Source organism: Eleutherodactylus coqui, chromosome 7 (genome assembly GCF_035609145.1).
Source record: "Eleutherodactylus coqui strain aEleCoq1 chromosome 7, aEleCoq1.hap1, whole genome shotgun sequence".
Taxonomy (NCBI): Eukaryota; Metazoa; Chordata; class Amphibia; order Anura; family Eleutherodactylidae; genus Eleutherodactylus; species Eleutherodactylus coqui.
Window position 1 is genome coordinate 5,552,207 of NC_089843.1, and position 25,140 is coordinate 5,577,346.

The following is a 25,140-nucleotide window of genomic DNA, read 5'->3' on the forward strand; positions in this document are numbered from 1 at the left end:
TAGTTATATTCTTGTACATAGGAGGCAGTATTATAGTAGTTATATTCCTGTACATAGGGGGCAGTATTATAGTAGTTATATTCTTGTACATAGGGGGCAGTATTATAGTAGTTATATCCTTGTACATAGGGAGCAGTATTATAGTAGTTATATTCTTGTACATAGCGGGCAGTATTATAGTAGTTATATTCTTGTACATAGGGGCAGTATTATAGTAGTTATATTCTTGTACATAGGGGCAGTATTATAGTAGTTATATTCTTGTACATAGAGACAGTATTATAGTAGTTATATTCTTGTACATAGGGGGCAGTATTATAGTAGTTATATTCTTGTACATAGGAGCAGTATTATAGTAGTTATAGTCTTGTACATAGGGGGCAGTATTATAGTAGTTATATTCTTGTACATAGGGGGCAGTAGTATAGTAGTTATATTCTTGTACATAGGGGGCAGTATTATAGTAGTTATATTCTTGTACATAGGGGGCAGTATTATAGTAGTTATATTCTTGTACATAGGGGGCAGTATTATAGTAGTTATATTCTTGTACATAGGGGGGCAGTATTATAGTAGTTATATTCTTGTACATAGGGGACAGTATTATAGTAATTATATTCTTGTACATAGGGTGCAGTATTATAGTAGTTATATTCTTGTACATAGGGGCAGTATTATAGCAGTTATATTCTTGTACATAGGAGCAGTATTATAGTAGTTATATTCTTGTACATAGGGGGCAGTATTATAGTAGTTATATTCTTGTACATAGGAGCAGTATTATAGTAGTTATATTCTTGTACATAGGGGCAGTATTATAGTAGTTATATTCTCGTATATAGGGGGCAGTATTATAGTAGTTATATTCTTGTACATAGGAGGCAGTATTATAGTAGTTATATTCTTGTTCATAGGGGCAGTATTATAGTAGTTATATTCTTGTACATAGGGGACAGTATTATAGTAGTTATATTCTTGTACATAGGGGGCAGTATTATAGTAGTTATATTCTTGTACATAGGGGGCAGTGTTATAGTAGTTATATTCTTGTACATAGGGAGCAGTATTATAGTAGTTATATTCTTGTATATAGGGGGCAGTATTATAGTAGTTATATTCATGTACATAGGAGGCAGTATTATAGTAGTTATATTCTTGTACATAGGGGGCAGTATTATAGTAGTTATATTCATGTACATAGGAGGCAGTATTATAGTAGTTATATTCTTGTACATAGGAGCAGTATTATAGCAGTTATATTCTTGTACATAGGGGGCAGTATTATAGTAGTTATATTCTTGTACATAGGGGGCAGTATTATAGTAGTTATATTCTTGTACATAGGGGCAGTATTATAGTAGTTATATTCTTGTACATAGGGGGCAGTATTATAGTAGTTATATTCTTGTACATAGGGGCAGTATTATAGTAGTTATATTCTTGTACAGAGGGAGCAGTATTATAGTAGTTATATTCTTGTACATAGGGGGCAGTATTATAGTAGTTATATTCTTGTACAGAGGAGGCAGTATTATAGTAGTTATATTCTTGTACATAGGGGGCAGTATTATAGTAGTTATATTCTTGTACATAGGAGCAGTATTATAGTAGTTATATTCTTGTACATAGGGGCAGTATTATAGTAGTTATATTCTTGTACATAGGAGCAGTATTATAGTAGTTATATTCTTGTATATAGGGGGCAGTATTATAGTAGTTATATTCTTGTACATAGGGGGCAGTATTATAGTAGTTATATTCTTGTACATAGGGGCAGTATTATAGTAGTTATATTCTTGTATATAGGGGGCAGTATTATAGTAGTTATATTCTTGTACATAGGGGGCAGTATTATAGTAGTTATATTCTTGTACATAGGAGGCAGTATTATAGTAGTTATATTCTTGTACATAGGGGGCAGTATTATAGTAGTTATATTCTTGTACATAGGAGGCAGTATTATAGTAGTTATATTCTTGTACATAGGGGGCAGTATTATAGTAGTTATATTCTTGTACATAGAGGACATTATTATAGTAGTTATATTCTCGTATATAGGGGGCAGTATTATAGTAGTTATATTCTTGTACATAGGAGGCAGTATTATAGTAGTTATATTCTTGTACATAGGGGGCAGTATTATAGTAGTTATATTCTTGTACATAGGAGGCAGTATTATAGTAGTTATATTCTTGTACATAGGGGGCAGTATTATAGTAGTTATATTCTTGTACATAGGGGACAGTATTATAGTAGTTATATGCTTGTACATAGGGGGCAGTATTATAGTAGTTATATTCTTGTACACAGGGGACAGTATTATAGTAGTTATATTCTTGTACATAGGGGACAGTATTATAGTAGTTATATTCTTGTACATAGGGGACAGTATTATAGTAGTTATATTCTTGTACATAGGGGACAGTATTATAGTAGTTATATTCTTGTACATAGGGGACAGTATTATAGTAGTTATATGCTTGTACATAGGGGGCAGTATTATAGTAGTTATATTCGTCTACATAGAAGGCAGTATTATAGTAGTTATATTCTTGTATATAGGGGGCAGTATTATAGTAGATATATTCGTCTACATAGAGGGCAGTATTATAGTAGTTATATTCTTGTACATAGGGGGCAGTATTATAGTAGTTATATTCTTGTACACAGGGGACAGTATTATAGTAGTTTTATTCTGGTACATAGGAGGCAGTATTATAGTAGTTATATTCCTGTACATAGGGGGCAGTATTATAGTAGTTATATGCTTGTACATAGGAGTCAGTATTATAGTAGTTATATTCTTGTACATAGGGGGGCAGTATTATAGTAGTTATATTCTTGTACATAGGGGGCAGTATTATAGTAGTTATATTCTTGTACATAGGGGGCAGTATTATAGTTGCTATATACTTGTACATAGGGGCAGTATTATAGTAGTTATATTCTTGTACATAGGGGGCAGTATTATAGTAGTTATATTCTTGTACATAGGGGGCAGTATTATAGTAGTTATATTCTTGTACATAGGGGGCAGTATTATAGTAGTTATATTCTTGTACATAGCGGGCAGTATTATAGTAGTTATATTCTTGTACATAGGAGCAGTATTATAGTAGTTATATTCTTGTACATAGGAGGCAGTATTATAGTAGTTATATTCCTGTACATAGGGGGCAGTATTATAGTAGTTATATTCTTGTACATAGGGGGCAGTATTATAGTAGTTATATCCTTGTACATAGGGAGCAGTATTATAGTAGTTATATTCTTGTACATAGCGGGCAGTATTATAGTAGTTATATTCTTGTACATAGGGGCAGTATTATAGTAGTTATATTCTTGTACATAGGGGCAGTATTATAGTAGTTATATTCTTGTACATAGAGACAGTATTATAGTAGTTATATTCTTGTACATAGGGGGCAGTATTATAGTAGTTATATTCTTGTACATAGGAGCAGTATTATAGTAGTTATAGTCTTGTACATAGGGGGCAGTATTATAGTAGTTATATTCTTGTACATAGGGGGCAGTAGTATAGTAGTTATATTCTTGTACATAGGGGGCAGTATTATAGTAGTTATATTCTTGTACATAGGGGGCAGTATTATAGTAGTTATATTCTTGTACATAGGGGGCAGTATTATAGTAGTTATATTCTTGTACATAGGGGGGCAGTATTATAGTAGTTATATTCTTGTACATAGGGGACAGTATTATAGTAATTATATTCTTGTACATAGGGTGCAGTATTATAGTAGTTATATTCTTGTACATAGGGGCAGTATTATAGCAGTTATATTCTTGTACATAGGAGCAGTATTATAGTAGTTATATTCTTGTACATAGGGGGCAGTATTATAGTAGTTATATTCTTGTACATAGGAGCAGTATTATAGTAGTTATATTCTTGTACATAGGGGCAGTATTATAGTAGTTATATTCTCGTATATAGGGGGCAGTATTATAGTAGTTATATTCTTGTACATAGGAGGCAGTATTATAGTAGTTATATTCTTGTTCATAGGGGCAGTATTATAGTAGTTATATTCTTGTACATAGGGGACAGTATTATAGTAGTTATATTCTTGTACATAGGGGGCAGTATTATAGTAGTTATATTCTTGTACATAGGGGGCAGTGTTATAGTAGTTATATTCTTGTACATAGGGAGCAGTATTATAGTAGTTATATTCTTGTATATAGGGGGCAGTATTATAGTAGTTATATTCATGTACATAGGAGGCAGTATTATAGTAGTTATATTCTTGTACATAGGGGGCAGTATTATAGTAGTTATATTCATGTACATAGGAGGCAGTATTATAGTAGTTATATTCTTGTACATAGGAGCAGTATTATAGCAGTTATATTCTTGTACATAGGGGGCAGTATTATAGTAGTTATATTCTTGTACATAGGGGGCAGTATTATAGTAGTTATATTCTTGTACATAGGGGGCAGTGTTATAGTAGTTATATTCTTGTACATAGGGAGCAGTATTATAGTAGTTATATTCTTGTATATAGGGGGCAGTATTATAGTAGTTATATTCATGTACATAGGAGGCAGTATTATAGTAGTTATATTCTTGTACATAGGGGGCAGTATTATAGTAGTTATATTCATGTACATAGGAGGCAGTATTATAGTAGTTATATTCTTGTACATAGGAGCAGTATTATAGCAGTTATATTCTTGTACATAGGGGGCAGTATTATAGTAGTTATATTCTTGTACATAGGGGGCAGTATTATAGTAGTTATATTCTTGTACATAGGGGCAGTATTATAGTAGTTATATTCTTGTACATAGGGGGCAGTATTATAGTAGTTATATTCTTGTACATAGGGGCAGTATTATAGTAGTTATATTCTTGTACAGAGGGAGCAGTATTATAGTAGTTATATTCTTGTACATAGGGGGCAGTATTATAGTAGTTATATTCTTGTACAGAGGAGGCAGTATTATAGTAGTTATATTCTTGTACATAGGGGGCAGTATTATAGTAGTTATATTCTTGTACATAGGAGCAGTATTATAGTAGTTATATTCTTGTACATAGGGGCAGTATTATAGTAGTTATATTCTTGTACATAGGAGCAGTATTATAGTAGTTATATTCTTGTATATAGGGGGCAGTATTATAGTAGTTATATTCTTGTACATAGGGGGCAGTATTATAGTAGTTATATTCTTGTACATAGGGGCAGTATTATAGTAGTTATATTCTTGTATATAGGGGGCAGTATTATAGTAGTTATATTCTTGTACATAGGGGGCAGTATTATAGTAGTTATATTCTTGTACATAGGAGGCAGTATTATAGTAGTTATATTCTTGTACATAGGGGGCAGTATTATAGTAGTTATATTCTTGTACATAGGAGGCAGTATTATAGTAGTTATATTCTTGTACATAGGGGGCAGTATTATAGTAGTTATATTCTTGTACATAGAGGACATTATTATAGTAGTTATATTCTCGTATATAGGGGGCAGTATTATAGTAGTTATATTCTTGTACATAGGGGGCAGTATTATAGTAGTTATATTCTTGTACATAGGGGGCAGTACTGTATTGATGTTGCAGTTGCACCTTTGTAATGCAGTGTATTTACATAGTAAATGATGTGTTTGGTCCCAGGTAGTGCAGTGTTCCTCTTCTCCAGTTCAGATTCTCCTGCTTTCTGTCATTCTAATTACATCATCTGCTCCTTAATTAGAAATGTTCTACATTGAATATTATCTGGAGGTTTTTCATTAATGTAAATCGGATCTCTCTACTAGAGCTCCATAAGGAAGGGCTTCCTACAAGAGGTATGGGTGACAGGATGGAGACAGGTGATGACAGGTGGGATGCTCTCTGTGCAGGGTGCTGCCTGAGAGATTAAAGGCACCTCCTCCTGGAAGAACAGGCCATAGGAGAAACTGGACCTCTTCAGCAGGTCCGAACACACCAGCTGCTGCAGGGCAGAAGCAGGACGGCTGCCCGGATGCATCATTAGACCCCCAGACGAGGACTGCGAATGTTATGTAGAAGCTGAGTTAATAAAACATTCTTCAGATCTCCAATGGAAACATTTTTCACGTTTCCATGCAGATGGTGAAAAGTCTGAATAGAGCTACTGCTCACAGCTGAGGGTTTGCTACAAATGTATCCAGTTGGTGACATACAAAGCTGTCACACATTTTTATACATGTTATCTGCTCTGATACAATGTAGCAAATGATCATGACTGGAGAGATTTGTGCTGCTTGAGCTCACAGAGCATTATCTACACTGGATACAATATACAATGCAATATACTGTAAGAGCCCTCCCACATCAGCGTTAGGATCAGTTCAGCTGAGGCTGCTCTCCCACCGGCGTTAGGATCAGTTCAGCTGAGGCTGCTCTCCCACCGGCGTTAGGATCAGTTCAGCTGAGGCTGCTCTCGCACCGGTGTTTGGGTCAGTACAGGTGAGGCTGCTCTCACATCGGCTTTGGGGTCAGTTCAGTTGGGGCTGCTCTCACACCGGTGTTGGGGTTAGTACAGGTGAGGCTGCTCTTACACCGGTGTTGGGGTCAATTTTGGTGAGGCCGCTCTTACACCGGCGTTAGGGTCAGTTCAGGTGAGGCCGCTCTCACACTGGTGTTAGGGTCAATTTAGGGTTTCTGTAGCTTTTCTCTGTTTTTGGAAGAGAGAATCTGAAATAAAACAAATCTGTAGTTTTTTCCCCCATTGATTTCAGTGGAGTTGCAAAAAAGCGGCGAGCCTTCCGTTTGCCTGCATTCTGTCAGGTTTCCAGTTTGAGCCCCAGCTTTCTGCCGTGTCCATTCCTGTTGTGCCTGCGCACCCACATATGGCTTAAGCCCTTTTTAGTGGTCATATGAGTGCAGATTTTCTGTTACAGAATCCACGTGAAGAAGTGACACTTTTTTCTTTGCATGTGGATTTCCAATCTGTGTGCAGAGAACCTCCCGGCCCCTGTGGACTGCGGCGTCAATCGCCATTGAAAGTAACGTGCTGCGGCCTGCGGCTGCATTTACAGAGCCCAATCGGAGTTAGGCTCACTTGTGTAATATACAACGCCCCCGTCCGTGTGCGGTGCGAGCTGCAAGACGCCACACATTTCATGTCCTGTTCTCGTCATATCTCGATCAAGGCCGCAGGTTTTGAATTCTCACGGTTTTTCGTTGCGGCCATTCCACGTGAATTCCGTCCCATGTGACCCCAGCCTTTAACATACGGTGATAAATCCCCCTTAACCCTTTCCTACACTCTGCTGTACTCCAGGATTCTGTTTCAGTTTACGGCAGTGAAGAGGTTAATCCCCGTTGTACTGATCCCACTCGCTGCCGGTGACATGTGTTTGTCACTGTCACCAAGATGACATTTAGAAAGCTGCCGTGGGCTTTGATGGCTCCTGCGTGGATAAGAGGGCCGTCTGTTCCTTGCAGTAAACAGGGACTGCCGCATCCCCTCCAAAGACAGAGCCGCACAGGAGGCGACAGTAACGCCAGTGCCAAAACCTCTCTGTAACCTTCCATCACAAAAGTCTCCCTGTGAGAGGAGTTTCCCTGTTTGTGCCCCCCTGACAACACTTCCTGCCACAGTGACCTGACAGCTTTAATAGGGCCTAATGTAATGAGTCATGCGAGAACCAACACTCAGGTCTTCAGCTGTAACTTTCTGCTTTCATCATGCTATTCGGAAAAGTTCTTCAGCTGATACACTTTTTTAGTATCATCAATCCGTCAGCATTTTCAAAATCTCTGCTTGCTGAATGGGTAGATTCTAGCTTATATCTGGAGACTCAGAAATAATTATACCTGAGATTGTAAAACAGCCTTTACTGATACAGTGAACCAAATTCATCAGTAGTATGAGCAGGGCTGCCTCATGATGAGTTATAAGCCTCTAGACTCAAACATGGATCCTATTCACTGACAACAAGCTGGGATTTTGGTGAGGATCCAAGATACAATTCTATTAGAAAGTTTGAGAATTTTTCATGATGATGATATTAACATAGGACTGGACCACCTCTAGGGATACCGGTCCTCATAGTGACCAATCAGAGCTTTTATAGTACTGCCTTTAGGGATACTGTTCCTTATAGAGACCAATCAGAACTCTTATAGGACTGGACCGTCACTAGGGAACCTTGTCCACATAGGGACCAATCAGAACTCTTATCCACCACTAACGCCAGTGACCCTCTCCCCTCACACCTCCTCCGATCCCTCTCCCCAGTGGTTATCACCCATCTCGCCACTATTTTCAACCTCTCTCTGGCATTTTTCCCTCCTCTTTCAAACACACCATCATATCCCCACTGCTAAAGAAGTGACTTTTGACTCGACTGACGCTGCCAACTACTGACCCATCTCTAACCTCCCCTTCATCTCCAAACTGCTAGAACGCCTGGTTTACTCCTGTGCTTACAAGCAATCTATCAGAGCACTCTCTCATAGACCCCCTACAGTCCGGCTTCCGACCCCAACACTCAACAGAAACTGCCCTTACAAGGGTGTGAAACGACCTCCTGATGGCCAAATCGAGGGGCGATTACTCCCTACTGATCCTCCTCGATCTCTCCGCAGCATTCAACACTGTTTACCACAAAGTTCTCCTCAATATGCTTCGCTCCATCGGCCTAAAGGACACTGCTCTCTCCTGGTTCTTCTCCTACCTCCCCTTCTCTTCCCCTTGCTGTTGGGGTCCCTCAGGGCTCGGTCCTCGGCTCCCTCCCCTCCTCTTCCCCTAGCTGTTGGGGTCCCCCAGGGCTCGGTCCTCGGCCCCCTCCCCTCCTCTTCCCCTTGCTGTTGGGGTCCCCCAGGCCTCGGTCCTCGGCCCCCTCCCCTCCTCTTCCCCTTGCTGTTGGGGTCCCCCAGGGCTGTCCTCAGCCCCCTCTTCTTCTCCATCTTCACAGCCCCTACTAGACAGACCATCAGTAGATTTGGCTTTCAGTACCCCCTCTACGCTGATGACACCCAGCTATAAACCTCTTCCCGTGACATCACAGCGCTGGTCCTCCAGAATGCCACCGACTGTCTGTCCGCTGTCTCTAACACTATGTCCTCTCTCTACCTAAGATTAAACCTCTCTAAAACTGACCTGCTGGTGTTTCCGCCCTCCACTAACCGCCCTCCTCCTGACATCTCCATCTCAGTGTGTGGCACCATAACTCCCAGCTTGCCCGCTGCCTTGGGGTCATATTCGATTTTACCCCCTCTATACAATCTCTCGCCCGAACATCTCAGTGTGTGGCGCCACCATAACTCCCAGCACGCCCGCTGCCTTGGGGTCATATTCGACTCCGATCTCTCCTTTACCCCCTCTATACAATCTCTCGCCCGAACATCTCAGCTGCACCTCAAGAACATCGCAAGAATCCGCTCTTTCCTCACCGTAGATGCGCTAAAGACGCTCACCGCTGCCCTCATCCGCTCTTGGCTCGATTATTGCAACTCGCTGCTGATCGCCCCCCTCCCCTGCACCAGACTCTACCCCCTCCAATCCATCCTGAATGCGGCAGCCAGGCTCATCTTCCTGTCCAGCCGCTACTCGGACGCCTCTGCCCTGTGCCGGTCACTGCACCGGCTGCCCGTTACATACAGAATTCAATTTAAACTTATTACCTTCATCCACAAAGCCCTCCACAGTGCAGCACCCCTATATTGTATCCCTCATCCACAGCGCAGCGCCCCCCTATATTGTATCCCTCATCCACAGCGCAGCGCCCCCCTATATTGTATCCCTCATGCACAGCGCAGCGCCCCCCTATATTGTATCCCTCATCCACAGCGCAGCGCCCCCTATATTGTATCCCTCATCCACAGCGCAGCGCCCCCCTATATTGTATCCCTCATCCACAGCGCAGCGCCCCCCTATGTTGTATCCCTCATCCACAGTGCAGCGCCCCCCTACATTGTATCCCTCATCCACAGCGCAGCGCCCCCCTATATTGTATCCCTCATCCACAGCGCAGCGCCCCCCTATATTGTATCCCTCATCCACAGCACCGCGCCGCCCTACATTGTATCCCTCATCCACAGCGCAGCGCCCCCCTATATTGTATCCCTCATCCACAGCACCGCACCGCCCTATATTGTATCCCTCATCCACAGCGCAGCGCCCCCCTACATTGTATCCCTCATCCACAGCACCGCACCGCCCTATATTGTATCCCTCATCCACAGCACCGCGCCGCCCTATATTGTATCCCTCATCCACAGCGCAGCGCCCCCCTATATTGTATCCCTCATCCACAGCGCAGCGCCCCCCTATATTGTATCCCTCATCCACAGCACAGTGCCACCCTATATTGTATCCCTCATCCACAGCGCAGCGCCCCCCTATATTGTATCCCTCATCCACAGCACCGCACCGCCCTATATTGTATCCCTCATCCACAGCACAGCGCCCTCCTATATTGTATCCCTCATCCACAGCACCGCACCGCCCTATATTGTATTCCTCATCCACAGCACCGCGCCCCCCTATATTGTATCCCTCATCCACAGCACCGCACCGCCCTATATTGTATCCCTCATCCACAGCACCGCACCGCCCTATATTGTATCCCTCATCCACAGCGCAGCGCCCCCCTATATTGTATCCCTCATCCACAGCACCGCCCTACATTGTATCCCTCATCCACAGCGCAGCGCCCCACCAATATAGCCTCCCTCATCCACAGCGCAGCGCCCCCCTATATTGTATCCCTCATCCACAGCGCAGTGCCCCCCTATATTGCCTCCCTCATCCACAGCGCAGCGCCCCCCTATATTGTATCCCTCATCCACAGCGCAGCGCCCCCCTATATTGTATCCCTCATCCACAGCACCGCGCCGCCCTACATTGTATCCCTCATCCACAGCACCGCGCCGCCCTACATTGTATCCCTCATCCACAGCACTGTGCCGCCCTACATTGCCTCCTTCATGTCAATCCATCACCCAGCGCGGGCTCTCCGCTTTGCTAACAAAATCAGACTAAGTGCTCCTCTAATTCGACCCTCTCATTCCCACCTCCAAGACTTCTCCAGAGCAGCACCGGTCCTCTGGAATGCACTTCGCAAAACTATTTGCACAATCCCTCACTCATGAAACTTCAGGCGTGTTCTAAAAACGCACCTCTTCAGGGAGGCATACCACATCCCCTAAACCAAACCCCTCTGTATGCCGCCTGATAACATGTTGCTTGACCCACAGATTGCAATCCCTGCTAGCCGCAATAAACTGCCCCTCCAGTCATACCGATTCTGCCACCACACGGCTAAATGTATGACCATTGTCTATGTGTATAGCATCCCTCACTCTCCACCCCTCCATACCGTGCACATCTCCATCCCACCATACCGTGCTAATCTCCACCTCACCATACAGTGCACATCTCCACCCCTCCATACAGTGCACATCTCCAGCCCCTTTACCTTCTGTATCACCCCATTACTTGTAGTATGTAAGCTCGTTGGAGCAGGACCCTCACCCCATTGCTTGTAGTATGTAAGCTCGTTGGAGCAGGACTCTCACCCCTATTGTTTCCATCAACTGATTACTATGTAACCGCTTTCTTTGTATTTTTGTACTTTTGTCTTTCTGTAGCCCCCTGTTTTTGAAAGCACTGAGAAATATGTTTGGCGCTATACAAATAAAGATTATTATTATAAGACTGGACCGCCTCTGGAGATACTGGTCCTCATAAAAACCTCTAGGGATACTGGTCCTCATAGTGACCAAACAGAACTATCCTAGGACTGGACGCCTCTAGGGACCTAGACCTCATAGTGAACAGTCAGAACTCTCATTGGACTGAATCACCTCTAGGGACCTTGGACCTCATAATGACCGTTAGAGGTCTCATAGGACTGGACTGCCTCTAGGGATCTCGGACCTCATAGTGACCAGTCAGAACTGTCATAGGACTGGACCACCACTAGGGACCTTGGACCTCATAGTGACCAGTCAGAACTCTCATAGGACTGGACCACCACTAGGGACCTTGGACCTCATAGTGACCAGTCAGAACTCTCATAGGACTGGACCACCACTAGGGACCTTGGACCTCATAGTGACCAGTCAGAACTCTCATAGGACTGGACCACCACTAGGGACCTTGGACCTCATTGTGACCAGTCAGAACTCTTATAGGGCCTAATCGCCTCTAGGGATACTTTTCCCTTATAATGACTAATCCGAGCTCTCATAGGACTAGACCGCCTCTAGGAACCCCAGACTTCATAGTGATTACCCAGGATTCTACTTTCAGGGGTCTCACCAGCCCTCCTGTGTACAGCATGTCATACAGTACTGCTTGTTCATGTCATTAACTCATCTTTACCCCTTTTCTCTTCCATAGTGGTTGAATCAGAGTCACAATGCAGGTGTCAACTATGCAAACCGCAACGCAACCAAGGTGAGACCCCCGCCCCTCCCCCAACAGCTGGACTCCATGCTGCTCTTCTAATTGCCTCTTGTCAGCGGACTACTGCTCCTCTGATGCTCCATGGTCACTGCCTCCTGCATCACCTCCTCCTGTCTCCAGACCAACATGTCCACCTCTTCTTCATCTGCTTTCACTTTATTGTCACATTTTTCCGTCCTTTCTATCACCATCACGAGATTTGTAATCACCACAAGTTGGGGTAAGTAGCGCCAAACTCACCCTGGCATCGACTCCTTCATGAGAACATTGTCATTATGTCTGTTCTTATTGGACTTCCTCCAAGTCTCTTTTGATTAGACCCCTCCTCCTTATATTGGACCTCCACTCTGTTATTGGATCACTCTCTCCCTGTTCTTGTTGGGCTCCCTACTCATCTGTTCTTACTGGACCTTCCCTCTCCTTTGTTCTTGTTAGACACCCTATTTCTCTGTTCTTGTTGGACCCACCCCCATTCATTTGTTCAAGTTGTACCCCCTTCCCCTATTCCTCTGTCCACGTTGAACTCCCCTATTCCTCTGTCCACGTTGGACTCCCCTATTCCTCTGTCCACGTTGGACTCCCCTATTCCTCTGTCCACGTTGGACTCCCCTATTCCTCTGTCCACGTTGGACTCCCCTATTCCTCTGTCCACGTTGGACTCCCCTATTCCCCTGTCCACGTTGGACTCCCCATACTCCTCTGTCCACGCCGGACTCCCCTCTTCCCTCTGTCCACGCCGGACTCCCCTCTTCCCTCTGTCCACGCCGGACTCCCCTCTTCCCTCTGTCCACGCCGGACTCCCCTCTTCCCTCTGTCCACGCCGGACTCCCCTCTTCCCTCTGTCCACGCCGGACTCCCCTCTTCCCTCTGTCCACGCCGGACTCCCCTCTTCCCTCTGTCCACGCCGGACTCCCCTCTTCCCTCTGTCCACGCCGGACTCCCCTCTTCCCTCTGTCCACGCCGGACTCCCCTCTTCCCTCTGTCCACGCCGGACTCCCCTCTTCCCTCTGTCCACGCCGGACTCCCCTCTTCCCTCTGTCCACGCCGGACTCCCCTCTTCCCTCTGTCCACGCCGGACTCCCCTCTTCCCTCTGTCCACGCCGGACTCCCCTCTTCCCTCTGTCCACGCCGGACTCCCCTCTTCCCTCTGTCCACGCCGGACTCCCCTCTTCCCTCTGTCCACGCCGGACTCCCCTCTTCCCTCTGTCCACGCCGGACTCCCCCCTTCCCTCTGTCCACGCCGGACTCCCCCCTTCCCTCTGTCCACGCCGGACTCCCCCCTTCCCTCTGTCCACGCCGGACTCCCCCCTTCCCTCTGTCCACGCCGGACTCCCCCCTTCCCTCTGTCCACGCCGGACTCCCCCCTTCCCTCTGTCCACGCCGGACTCCCCCCTTCCCTCTGTCCACGCCGGACTCCCCTCTTCCTCCTCCTTCTCCTGCTCCTGCCCTGGCTGACCCGCACCCCACAGGCATACAGATCTAATCATTAACCCTTTTGCGACCCACCATTTGCTTGTATGTTTTAAACACCAGCTGAACTGACGAAGGGGTTCTCCCCGAAACGTGTTTTCATAAGCTGATCACGTACTTTATTAAATAAAAGGAGAAGTTTCCCAAACCTTTGGTCACTTCCTATTTGCTTTAACCTGAAGTGCTGCGCCTTCTCCACTGCCAGTTTTTTAGTTCTATTCTCTTACTCTATCGTTCCCCCCCCGTGGTGCGTCATCTGGTCAGGCAGCACCTCCACTATTGAAGTCACCACTTCACTCACTTTTACAGTATCATTTTTCACAACAAACACAACTGTACGGGTTTTGCTCCACCCCTCTTTTTCCTCCTCGTCCCCTATTCTTCTGTCCACGCTGGACTCCCCTATTCTTTTGTCCATGCTGAACTCCCCTATTCTTTTGTCCACGCTGAACTCCCCTATTCCTCTGTCCACGCTGGACTCCCCTATTCCTCTGTCCACGCTGGACTCCCCTATTCCTCTGTCCACGCTGGACTCCCCTATTCCTCTGTCCACGCTGGACTCCCCTATTCCTCTGTCCACGCTGGACTCCCCTATTCCTCTGTCCACGCTGGACTCCCCTACTCCTCTGTCCACGCTGGACTCCCCTACTCCTCTGTCCACGCTGGACTCCCCTACTCCTCTGTCCATGCTGGACTCCCCTACTCCTCTGTCCACGCTGGACTCCCCTACTCCTCTGTCCACGCTGGACTCCCCTACTCCTCTGTCCACGCTGGACTCCCCTATTCCTCGGTCCACGCTGGACTCCCCTATTCCTCGGTCCACGCTGGACTCCCCTATTCCTCGGTCCACGCTGGACTCCCCTATTCCTCGGTCCACGCTGGACTCCCCTATTCCTCGGTCCACGCTGGACTCCCCTATTCCTCGGTCCACGCTGGACTCCCCTATTCCTCGGTCCACGCTGGACTCCCCTACTCCTCTGTCCACGCTGGACTCCCCTACTCCTCTGTCCACGCTGACTCCCCTACTCCTCTGTCCACGCTGGACTCCCCTACTCCTCTGTCCACGCTGGACTCCCCTATTCCTCTGTCCACGCTGGACTCCCCTACTCCTCTGTCCACGCTGGACTCCCCTACTCCTCTGTCCACGCTGGACTCCCCTACTCCTCTGTCCACGCTGGACTCCCCTACTCCTCTGTCCACGCTGGACTCCCCTACTCCTCTGTCCACGCTGGACTCCCCTACTCCTCTGTCCACGCTGGACTCCCCTACTCCTCTGTCCACGCTGGACTCCCCTACTCCTCTGTCCACGCTGGACTCCCCTACTCCTCTGTCCACGCTGGACTCCCCTACTCCTCTGTCCACGCTGGACTCCCCTACTCCTCTGTCCACGCTGGACTCCCCTACTCCTCTGTCCACGCTGGACTCCCCTACTCCTCTGTCCACGCTGGACTCCCCTACTCCTCTGTCCACGCTGGACTCCCCCTACTTTGTCCACGCTGGATTCCCCTACTCCTCGGTCCACGCTGGACTCCCCTATTCCTCGGTCCACGCTGGACTCCCCTATTCCTCGGTCCACGCTGGACTCCCCTATTCCTCGGTCCACGCTGGACTCCCCTATTCCTTGGTCCACGCTGGACTCCCCTATTTCTCTCCTCTGTCCACGCTGGACTCCCCTATTCCTCTGTCCACGCTGGACTCCCCTACTCCTCTGTCCACGCTGGACTCCCCTACTCCTCTGTCCACGCTGGACTCCCCTACTCCTCTGTCCACGCTGGACTCCCCTACTCCTCTGTCCACGCTGGACTCCCCTACTCCTCTGTCCACGCTGGACTCCCCTACTCCTCTGTCCACGCTGGACTCCCCTACTCCTCTGTCCACGCTGGACTCCCCTACTCCTCTGTCCACGCTGGACTCCCCTACTCCTCTGTCCACGCTGGACTCCCCTACTCCTCTGTCCACGCTGGACTCCCCTACTCCTCTGTCCACGCTGGACTCCCCTACTCCTCTGTCCACGCTGGACTCCCCTACTCCTCTGTCCACGCTGGACTCCCCTACTCCTCTGTCCACGCTGGACTCCCCTACTCCTCTGTCCACGCTGGACTCCCCTACTCCTCTGTCCACGCTGGACTCCCCTACTCCTCTGTCCACGCTGGACTCCCCTATTCCTCTGTCCACGCTGGACTCCCCTATTCCTCTGTCCACGCTGGACTCCCCTATTCCTCTGTCCACGCTGGACTCCCCTATTCCTCTGTCCACGCTGGACTCCCCTATTCCTCTCCTCTGTCCACGCTGGACCTTCTCCTCTCCTCTGTCCACGCTGGACCTTCTCCTCTCCTCTGTTCACGCTGGACCTTCTCCTCTCCTCTGTTCACGCTGGACCTTCTCCTCTCCTCTGTTCACGCTGGACCTTCTCATTTCTATGTTATTGTTGGACCTTTTGCTTTTCCCTCGTTCTTCTTGGAGCTTCCTCTACTCCCCTGTTTTTCTTGGAGCTTCCTCTACTCCCCTGTTTTTCTTGGAGCTTCCCCTACTCCCCTGTTTTTCTTGGAGCTTCCCCTACTCCCCTGTTTTTCTTGGAGCTTTCCCTACTCCCCTGTTCTTCGTACAATGAGCGGGTACAGCAGCACACAGTTCTTGTTGGACCTTCCCTATATCCACAGTTGTTGTTGGACCTTCCCCTACTCGCCTGTTCTTGTTGGACCTTCCCCTACTCTCCTGTTCTTGTTGGACCTTCCCCTACTCTCCTGTTCTTGTTGGACCTTCCCCTACTCTCCTGTTCTTGCTGGACCTTCCCCTACTCTCCTGTTCTTGTTGGACCTTCCCCTACTCGCCTGTTCTTGTTGGACCTTCCCCTGCTCGCCTGTTCTTGTTGGACCTTCCCCTGCTCGCCTGTTCTTGTTGGACCTTCCCCTGCTCGCCTGTTCTTGTTGGACCTTCCCCTGCTCGCCTGTTCTTGTTGGACCTTCCCCTGCTCGCCTGTTCTTGTTGGACCTTCCCCTGCTCGCCTGTTCTTGTTGGACCTTCCCCTGCTCGCCTGTTCTTGTTGGACCTTCCCCTGCTCGCCTGTTCTTGTTGGACCTTCCCCTGCTCGCCTGTTCTTGTTGGACCTTCCCCTGCTCGCCTGTTCTTGTTGGACCTTCCCCTACTCGCCTGTTCTTGTTGGACCTTCCCCTACTCGCCTGTTCTTGGTGGAACCTCCCCTACTCGCCTGTTCTTGGTGGAACTTCCCTATATCCACTGTTCTTGTTGGACCTTGCCTATATCCACTGTTCTTGTTGGACCCTCCCTATATCCCCTGTTCTTGTTGGACCCTCCCTATATCCCCTGTTCTTGTTGGACCCTCCCTATATCCCCTGTTCTTGTTGGACCCTCCCTATATCCCCTGTTCTTGTTGGACCCTCCCTATATCCCCTGTTCTTGTTGGACCTTGCCTATATCCACTGTTCTTGTTGGACCTTCCCTATATCCCCTGTTCTTGTTGGACCTTCCCTATATCCCCTGTTCTTGTTGGACCTTCCCTATATCCCCTGTTCTTGTTGGACCTTGCCTATATCCACTGTTCTTGTTGGACCTTCCCTATATCCCCTGTTCTTGTTGGACCTTCCCTATATCCCCTGTTCTTGTTGGACATTCCCTATATCCACTGCTCTTGTTGGATCTTCTCCTACTACCTTGTTCTTGTTGGACTTTCCCCTTACTCTTCTTTTTTTTTTTTTGGACCTTCCCCTCTCCACTGTTTTTACTGGACCATCCCCTCGTCTGATCTTGTTGAAGCCCTCCTCCTCTCTCTGTTCCTACTGGACCTCCCCTCTAATGTTTACTTCTTAGACCTTCCCCTCTTCTCTATTCTAGTTGGACCTCTCCCCTTTCCTAGTTGGACCTCTCCCCTCTCCTAGTTGGACCTCTCCCCTCTCCTAGTTGGACCTCTCCCCTCTCCTAGTTGGACCTCTCCCCTCTCCTTGTTGGACCTCTCCCCTCTCCTTGTTGGACCTCTCCTTGTTGGACCTCTCCCCTCTCCTTGTTGGACCTCTCCCCTCTCCTTGTTGGACCTCTCCCCTCTCCTTGTTGGACCTCTCCCCTCTCCTTGTTGGACCTCTCCCCTCTCCTTGTTGGACCTCTCCCCTCTCCTTGTTGGACCTCTCCCCTCTCCTTGTTGGTCCTCTCCCCTCTCCTTGTTGGTCCTCTCCCCTCTCCTTGTTGGTCCTCTCCCCTCTCCTTGTTGGTCCTCTCCCCTCTCCTTGTTGGTCCTCTCCCCTCTCCTTGTTGGTCCTCTCCCCTCTCCTTGTTGGTCCTCTCCCCTCTCCTTGTTGGTCCTCTCCCCTCTCCTTGTTGGTCCTCTCCCCTCTCCTTGTTGGTCCTCTCCCCTCTCCTTGTTGGTCCTCTCCCCTCTCCTTGTTGGTCCTCTCCCCTCTCCTTGTTGGACCTCTCCCCTCTCCTTGTTGGACCTCTCCCCTCTCCTTGTTGGACCTCTTCTCTGTTCTTACTGCCCTCCCCCAATCATCCTACTCTGAAGCAATCAGAGGTTATGCCGATGATAATGTGATTTTTAAGAAATGTTGTTCATCTTTCTCATGTACTTTGTATGTCAATTCCCCACCATGTTCAAGAGCTCTGCTGCAAGGCCAATGGGAACATTGGAGGACATTTAGCATCAGCGGCATTTTTGGAACCATTTTCTGGCAGCTTTTTTTCCTTCCCAGTTTAAAGATGCGCTAGATTTATCAAATGTCACACGATGTTAATAAACTTGTTGCATCTTTAAATATGTCTAGAGGCGTGGAGTCACTCTGTACACCGCCCGGCCACTGGAGGGAGACTGCGACCACCCTAGTAATAAATGTGCTCCCATGTCTATACATCCAAAGGATGAATAGCTGACTGATAGAATGTAGCAGACTATCAGGGGGGAGATCTGCACTTATACAATGTAGCAGACTATCAGGGGGGGGGAGATCTGCACTGATACAATGTAGCAGACTATCAGGGGGGAGATCTGCACTTATACAATGTAGCAGACTATCAGGGGGGGAGATCTGCACTGATACATGTTACCGGCACTGATACATTGTAGCAGACAATCAGGGTGGAGATCTGCACTTATACAATGTAGCAGACTATCAGGGGGGGAGATCTGCACTGATACATGTTACCTGCACTGATACATTGTAGCAGACTATCAGGGGGGAGATCTGCACGGATACATGTTACCTGCACTGATACAATGCAGCAGACTATCAGGGGGGAGATCTGCACTAATACATTGTAGCAGACTATCAGGGTGGAGATCTGCACTGGTACATTGTAGCAGACTATCAGGGGGGAGATCTGCACGGATACATGTTACCTGCACTGATACATTGTAGCAGACTATCAGGGGGGGAGATCTGCAGTGATACATGTTACCTGCACTGATACATTGTAGCAGACTATCAGGGGGGAGATCTGCACTAATACATGTTACCTGCACTGATACATTGTAGCAGACTATCAGGGGGGAGATCTGCACTGATACATGTTACCTGAACTGATACATTGTAGCAGACTATCAGGGTGGAGATCTGCACTGATACCTGTTACCTGCACTCATACAATGTAGCAGACTATCAGGGGGGAGATCTGCACTGATACCTGTTACCCTGCACTGGTACATTGTAGCAGACTATCAGGGGGGAGATCTGCACTGATACATGTTACCTGCACTCATACATTGTAGCAGACTATCAGGGGGAGATCTGCGTTCATACAATGTAGCAGACTATCAGGGGGGAGATCTGCACTGATACATGTTACCTGCACTGATACATTGTAGGAGACTATCAGGGGAGAGATCTGCACTAATACATGTTACCTGCACTGATACATTGTAGCAGACTATCAGGGGGGAGATCTGCACTGATACATTGTAGCAGACTATCAGGGGGGAGATCTGCACTGATACATGTTACCTGCACTCATACATTGTAGCAGACTATCAGGGGGGAGATCTGCGCTCATACAATGTAGCAGACTATCAGGGGGGAGATCTGCACTGATACATGTTACCTGCACTGATACAATGTAGCAGACTATCGGGGGGGATCTGCACTGATACATGTTACCTGCGCTCATACAATGTAGCAGACTATCAGGGGGGAGATCTGCACTGATACAATGTAGCAGACTATCGGGGGGGGGGGGAGATCTGCACGGATACATGTTACCTGCACTGATACATTGTAGCAGACTATCAGGGGGGAGATCTGCACTGATACAATGTAGCAGACTATCGGAGGGGGGGGGGGAGATCTGCACGGATACATGTTACCTGCACTGATACATTGTAGCAGACTATCAGGGGGGAGATCTGCACTGATACATGTTACCCTGCACTGATACAATGTAGCAGACTATCAGGGGGGAGATCTGCACTGATACATGTTACCTGCACTGATACAATGTAGCAGACTATCAGGGGGGAGATCTGCAGGGATACATGTTACCTGCACTGATACATTGTAGCAGACTATCAGGGGGGAGATCTGCACTGATGCATGTTACCTGCACTGATACATTGTAGCAGGACTATCAGGGGAAGATCTGCACTGATACAATGTAGCAGACTATCAGGGGGGAGATCTGCACGGATACATGTTACCCTGCACTGATACATTGTAGCAGACTATCAGGGGGGGAGATCTGCACTGATACATTGTAGCAGACTATCAGGGTGGAGATCTGCACTGATACATTGTAGCAGACTATCAGGGTGGAGATCTGCACTGATACATGTTACCTGCACTGATACATTGTAGCAGACTATCAGGGGGGAGATCTGCACTGATACATGTTACCTGCACTGATACATTGTAGCAGACTATCAGGGGGGAGATCTGCACGGATACATGTTACCTGCACTGGTACATTGTAGCAGACTATCAGGGGGGAGATCTGCACTGATACATGTTACCTGCACTCATACATTGTAGCAGACTATCGGGGGAGATCTGCACTGATACATGTTACCTGCACTGATACATTGTAGCAGACTATCAGGGTGGAGATCTGCGCTCATACAATGTAGCAGACTATCAGGGGGAGATCTGCACTGATACATTGTAGCAGACTATCAGGGGGGGAGATCTGCAGTGATACATTGTAGCAGACTATCGGGGGAGGTCTGCACTGATACATGTTACCTGCGCTCATACAATGTAGCAGACTATCAGGGGGAGATCTGCACTGATACATTGTAGCAGACTATCAGGGGGGAGATCTGCACTGATACATGTTACCTGCACTGATACAATGTAGCAGACTATCGGGGGAGAGATCTGCACTGATACATGTTACCTGCGCTCATACAATGTAGCAGACTATCAGGGGGGAGATCTGCAGGGATACATTGTAGCAGACTATCAGGGGAGAGATCTGCACTGATACATTGTAGCAGACTATCAGGGGGGAGATCTGCAGGGATACATGTTACCTGCACTGATACATTGTAGCAGACTTTTATTCAGGGGGGGAGATCTGCACTGATACAATGTAGCAGACTATCAGGGGGGAGATCTGCAGGGATACATGTTACCTGCACTGATACATTGTAGCAGACTATCAGGGGGGAGATCTGCACTGATACATTGTAGCAGACTATCAGGGGGGAGATCTGCACTGATACATTGTAGCAGACTATCAGGGTGGAGATCTGCACTGATACATGTTACCTGCACTGATACATTGTAGCAGACTATCAGGGGGGAGATCTGCACTGATACATGTTACCTGCACTGATACATTGTAGCAGACTATCAGGGGAGAGATCTGCACTGATACATTGTAGCAGACTATCAGGGGGGAGATCTGCACTGATACATGTTACCTGCACTCATACAATGTAGCAGACTATCGGGGGAGATCTGCACTGATACATGTTACCTGCACTGATACATTGTAGCAGACTATCAGGGTGGAGATCTGCGCTCATACAATGTAGCAGACTATCAGGGGGGAGATCTGCACTGATACATTGTAGCAGACTATCAGGGGGGAGATCTGCAGTAATACATTGTAGCAGACTATCGGGGGAGGTCTGCACTGATACATGTTACCCTGCGCTCATACAATGTAGCAGACTATCAGGGGGGGAGATCTGCAGGGATACATGTTACCTGCACTGATACATTGTAGCAGACTATCGGGGAGATCTGCACTGATACATTGTAGCAGACTATCAGGGGGGAGATCTGCACTGATACATGTTACCTGCACTGATACATTGTAGCAGACTATCAGGGGGGAGATCTGCACTGATACATGTTACCTGCACTGATACAATGTAGCAGACTATCAGGGGGGAGATCTGCACTGATACATGTTACCTGCACTGATAGAATGTAGCAGACTATCAGGGGAGAGATCTGCACTGATACATGTTACCTGCACTGATACATTGTAGCAGACTATCAGGGGGAGATCTGCACTGATACATTGTAGCAGACTATCAGGGGGGAGATCTGCACTGATACATGTTACCTGAACTCATACAATGTAGCAGACTATCAGGGGGGGAAGATCTGCACTGATACATGTTACCTGCACTGATACATTGTAGCAGACTATCAGGGGGAGATCTGCACTGATACATTGTAGCAGACTATCAGGGTGGAGATCTGCACTGATACAATGTAGCAGACTATCAGGGGAGAGATCTGCACTGATACATTGTAGCAGACTATCAGGGGGGAGATCTGCACTGATACATGTTACCTGCACTGATACAATGTAGCAGACTATCAGGGGAGAGATCTGCACTGATACATGTTACCTGCACTGATACATTGTAGCAGACTCTCATGGTGGAGATCTGCACTGATACATTGTAGCAGACTATCAGGGGGGAGATCTGCACTGATACATTGTAGCAGACTATCAGGGGGGAGATCTGCACTGATACATGTTACCTGCACTGATACAATGTAGCAGACTATCAGGGTGGAGATCTGCACTGATACATGTTACCTGCACTGATAGAATGTAGCAGACTATCAGGGGGGAGATCTGCACTGATACATGTTACCTGCACTGATACATTGTAGCAGACTATCAGGGTGGAGATCTGCACTGGTACATTGTAGCAGACTATCAGGGGGGAGATCTGCACGGATACATGTTACCCTGCACTGATACATTGTAGCAGACTATCAGGGGGGAGATCTGCAGTGATACAATGTAGCAGACTATCAGGGGGGAGATCTGCACTAATACATGTTACCTGCACTGATACATTGTAGCAGACTATCAGGGGGGGAGATCTGCACTGATACATGTTACCTGAACTGATACATTGTAGCAGACTATCAGGGTGGAGATCTGCACTGATACCTGTTACCTGCACTCATACAATGTAGCAGACTATCAGGGGGGAGATCTGCACTGATACATGTTACCTGCACTCATACATTGTAGCAGACTATCAGGGGGGAGATCTGCGTTCATAAATGTAGCAGACTATCAGGGGGGAGATCTGCACTGATACATGTTACCTGCACTGATACATTGTAGCAGACTATCAGGGGAGAGATCTGCACTAATACATGTTACCTGCACTGATACATTGTAGCAGACTATCAGGGGGGAGATCTGCACTGATACATGTTACCTGCACTCATACATTGTAGCAGACTATCAGGGGGGAGATCTGCGCTCATACAATGTAGCAGACTATCAGGGGGGAGATCTGCACTGATACATGTTACCTGCACTGATACAATGTAGCAGACTATCGGGGGGGATCTGCACTGATACATGTTACCTGCGCTCATACAATGTAGCAGACTATCAGGGGGGAGATCTGCACTGATACAATGTAGCAGACTATCGGGGGGGGGGGGGAGATCTGCACGGATACATGTTACCTGCACTGATACATTGTAGCAGACTATCAGGGGGGAGATCTGCACTGATACAATGTAGCAGACTATCGGGGGGGGGGGGGGATCTGCACGGATACATGTTACCTGCACTGATACATTGTAGCAGACTATCAGGGGGGAGATCTGCACTGATACATGTTACCTGCACTGATACAATGTAGCAGACTATCAGGGGGGAGATCTGCAGGGATACATGTTACCTGCACTGATACATTGTAGCAGACTATCAGGGGGGAGATCTGCACTGATGCATGTTACCTGCACTGATACATTGTAGCAGACTATCAGGGGGAAGATCTGCACTGATACAATGTAGCAGACTATCAGGGGGGAGATCTGCACGGATACATGTTACCTGCACTGATACATTGTAGCAGACTATCAGGGGGGGAGATCTGCACTGATACATTGTAGCAGACTATCAGGGTGGAGATCTGCACTGATACATTGTAGCAGACTATCAGGGTGGAGATCTGCACTGATACATGTTACCTGCACTGATACATTGTAGCAGACTATCAGGGGGGAGATCTGCACTGATACATGTTACCTGCACTGATACATTGTAGCAGACTATCAGGGGGGAGATCTGCACGGATACATGTTACCTGCACTGGTACATTGTAGCAGACTATCAGGGGGGAGATCTGCACTGATACATGTTACCTGCACTCATACATTGTAGCAGACTATCGGGGGAGATCTGCACTGATACATGTTACCTGCACTGATACATTGTAGCAGACTATCAGGGTGGAGATCTGCGCTCATACAATGTAGCAGACTATCAGGGGGGAGATCTGCACTGATACATTGTAGCAGACTATCAGGGGGGAGATCTGCAGTGATACATTGTAGCAGACTATCGGGGGAGGTCTGCACTGATACATGTTACCTGCGCTCATACAATGTAGCAGACTATCAGGGGGGAGATCTGCACTGATACATTGTAGCAGACTATCAGGGGGGAGATCTGCACTGATACATGTTACCTGCACTGATACATTGTAGCAGACTATCAGGGGGGAGATCTGCAGGGATACATGTTACCTGCACTGATACATTGTAGCAGACTATCAGGGGGGAGATCTGCACTGATACAATGTAGCAGACTATCAGGGGGGAGATCTGCACTAATACATGTTACCTGCACTGATACAATGTAGCAGACTAAGAGGGGAGAGATTTGCACTGATACATTGTAGCAGACTATCAGGGGGGAGATCTGCACTGATACATGTTACCTGCACTGATACAATGTAGCAGACTATCAGGGGAGAGATCTGCACTGATACATTGTAGCAGACTATCAGGGGGGAGATCTGCAGGGATACATGTTAC

The 25,140-nt window shown here is 47.3% G+C and overlaps 1 protein-coding gene across 3 annotated transcripts in view; it reads left to right on the plus strand.

The window, feature by feature from the left end:
- Positions 1–25,140, plus strand: part of SFXN5 (sideroflexin 5) — a 425,941-nt gene that overhangs the window by 73,606 nt on the left and 327,195 nt on the right. For all 3 annotated transcript variants that reach the window (XR_010785791.1, XR_010785792.1, XM_066572844.1), the window contains exon 8: positions 12,353–12,409. Coding sequence is in view for 1 of the 3 variants with exons in the window: in XM_066572844.1 (XP_066428941.1) it covers positions 12,353–12,409 (57 nt within the window). In the remaining 2 variants the exon portion in view is untranslated. The remainder of the gene's footprint in view (positions 1–12,352; positions 12,410–25,140) is intronic.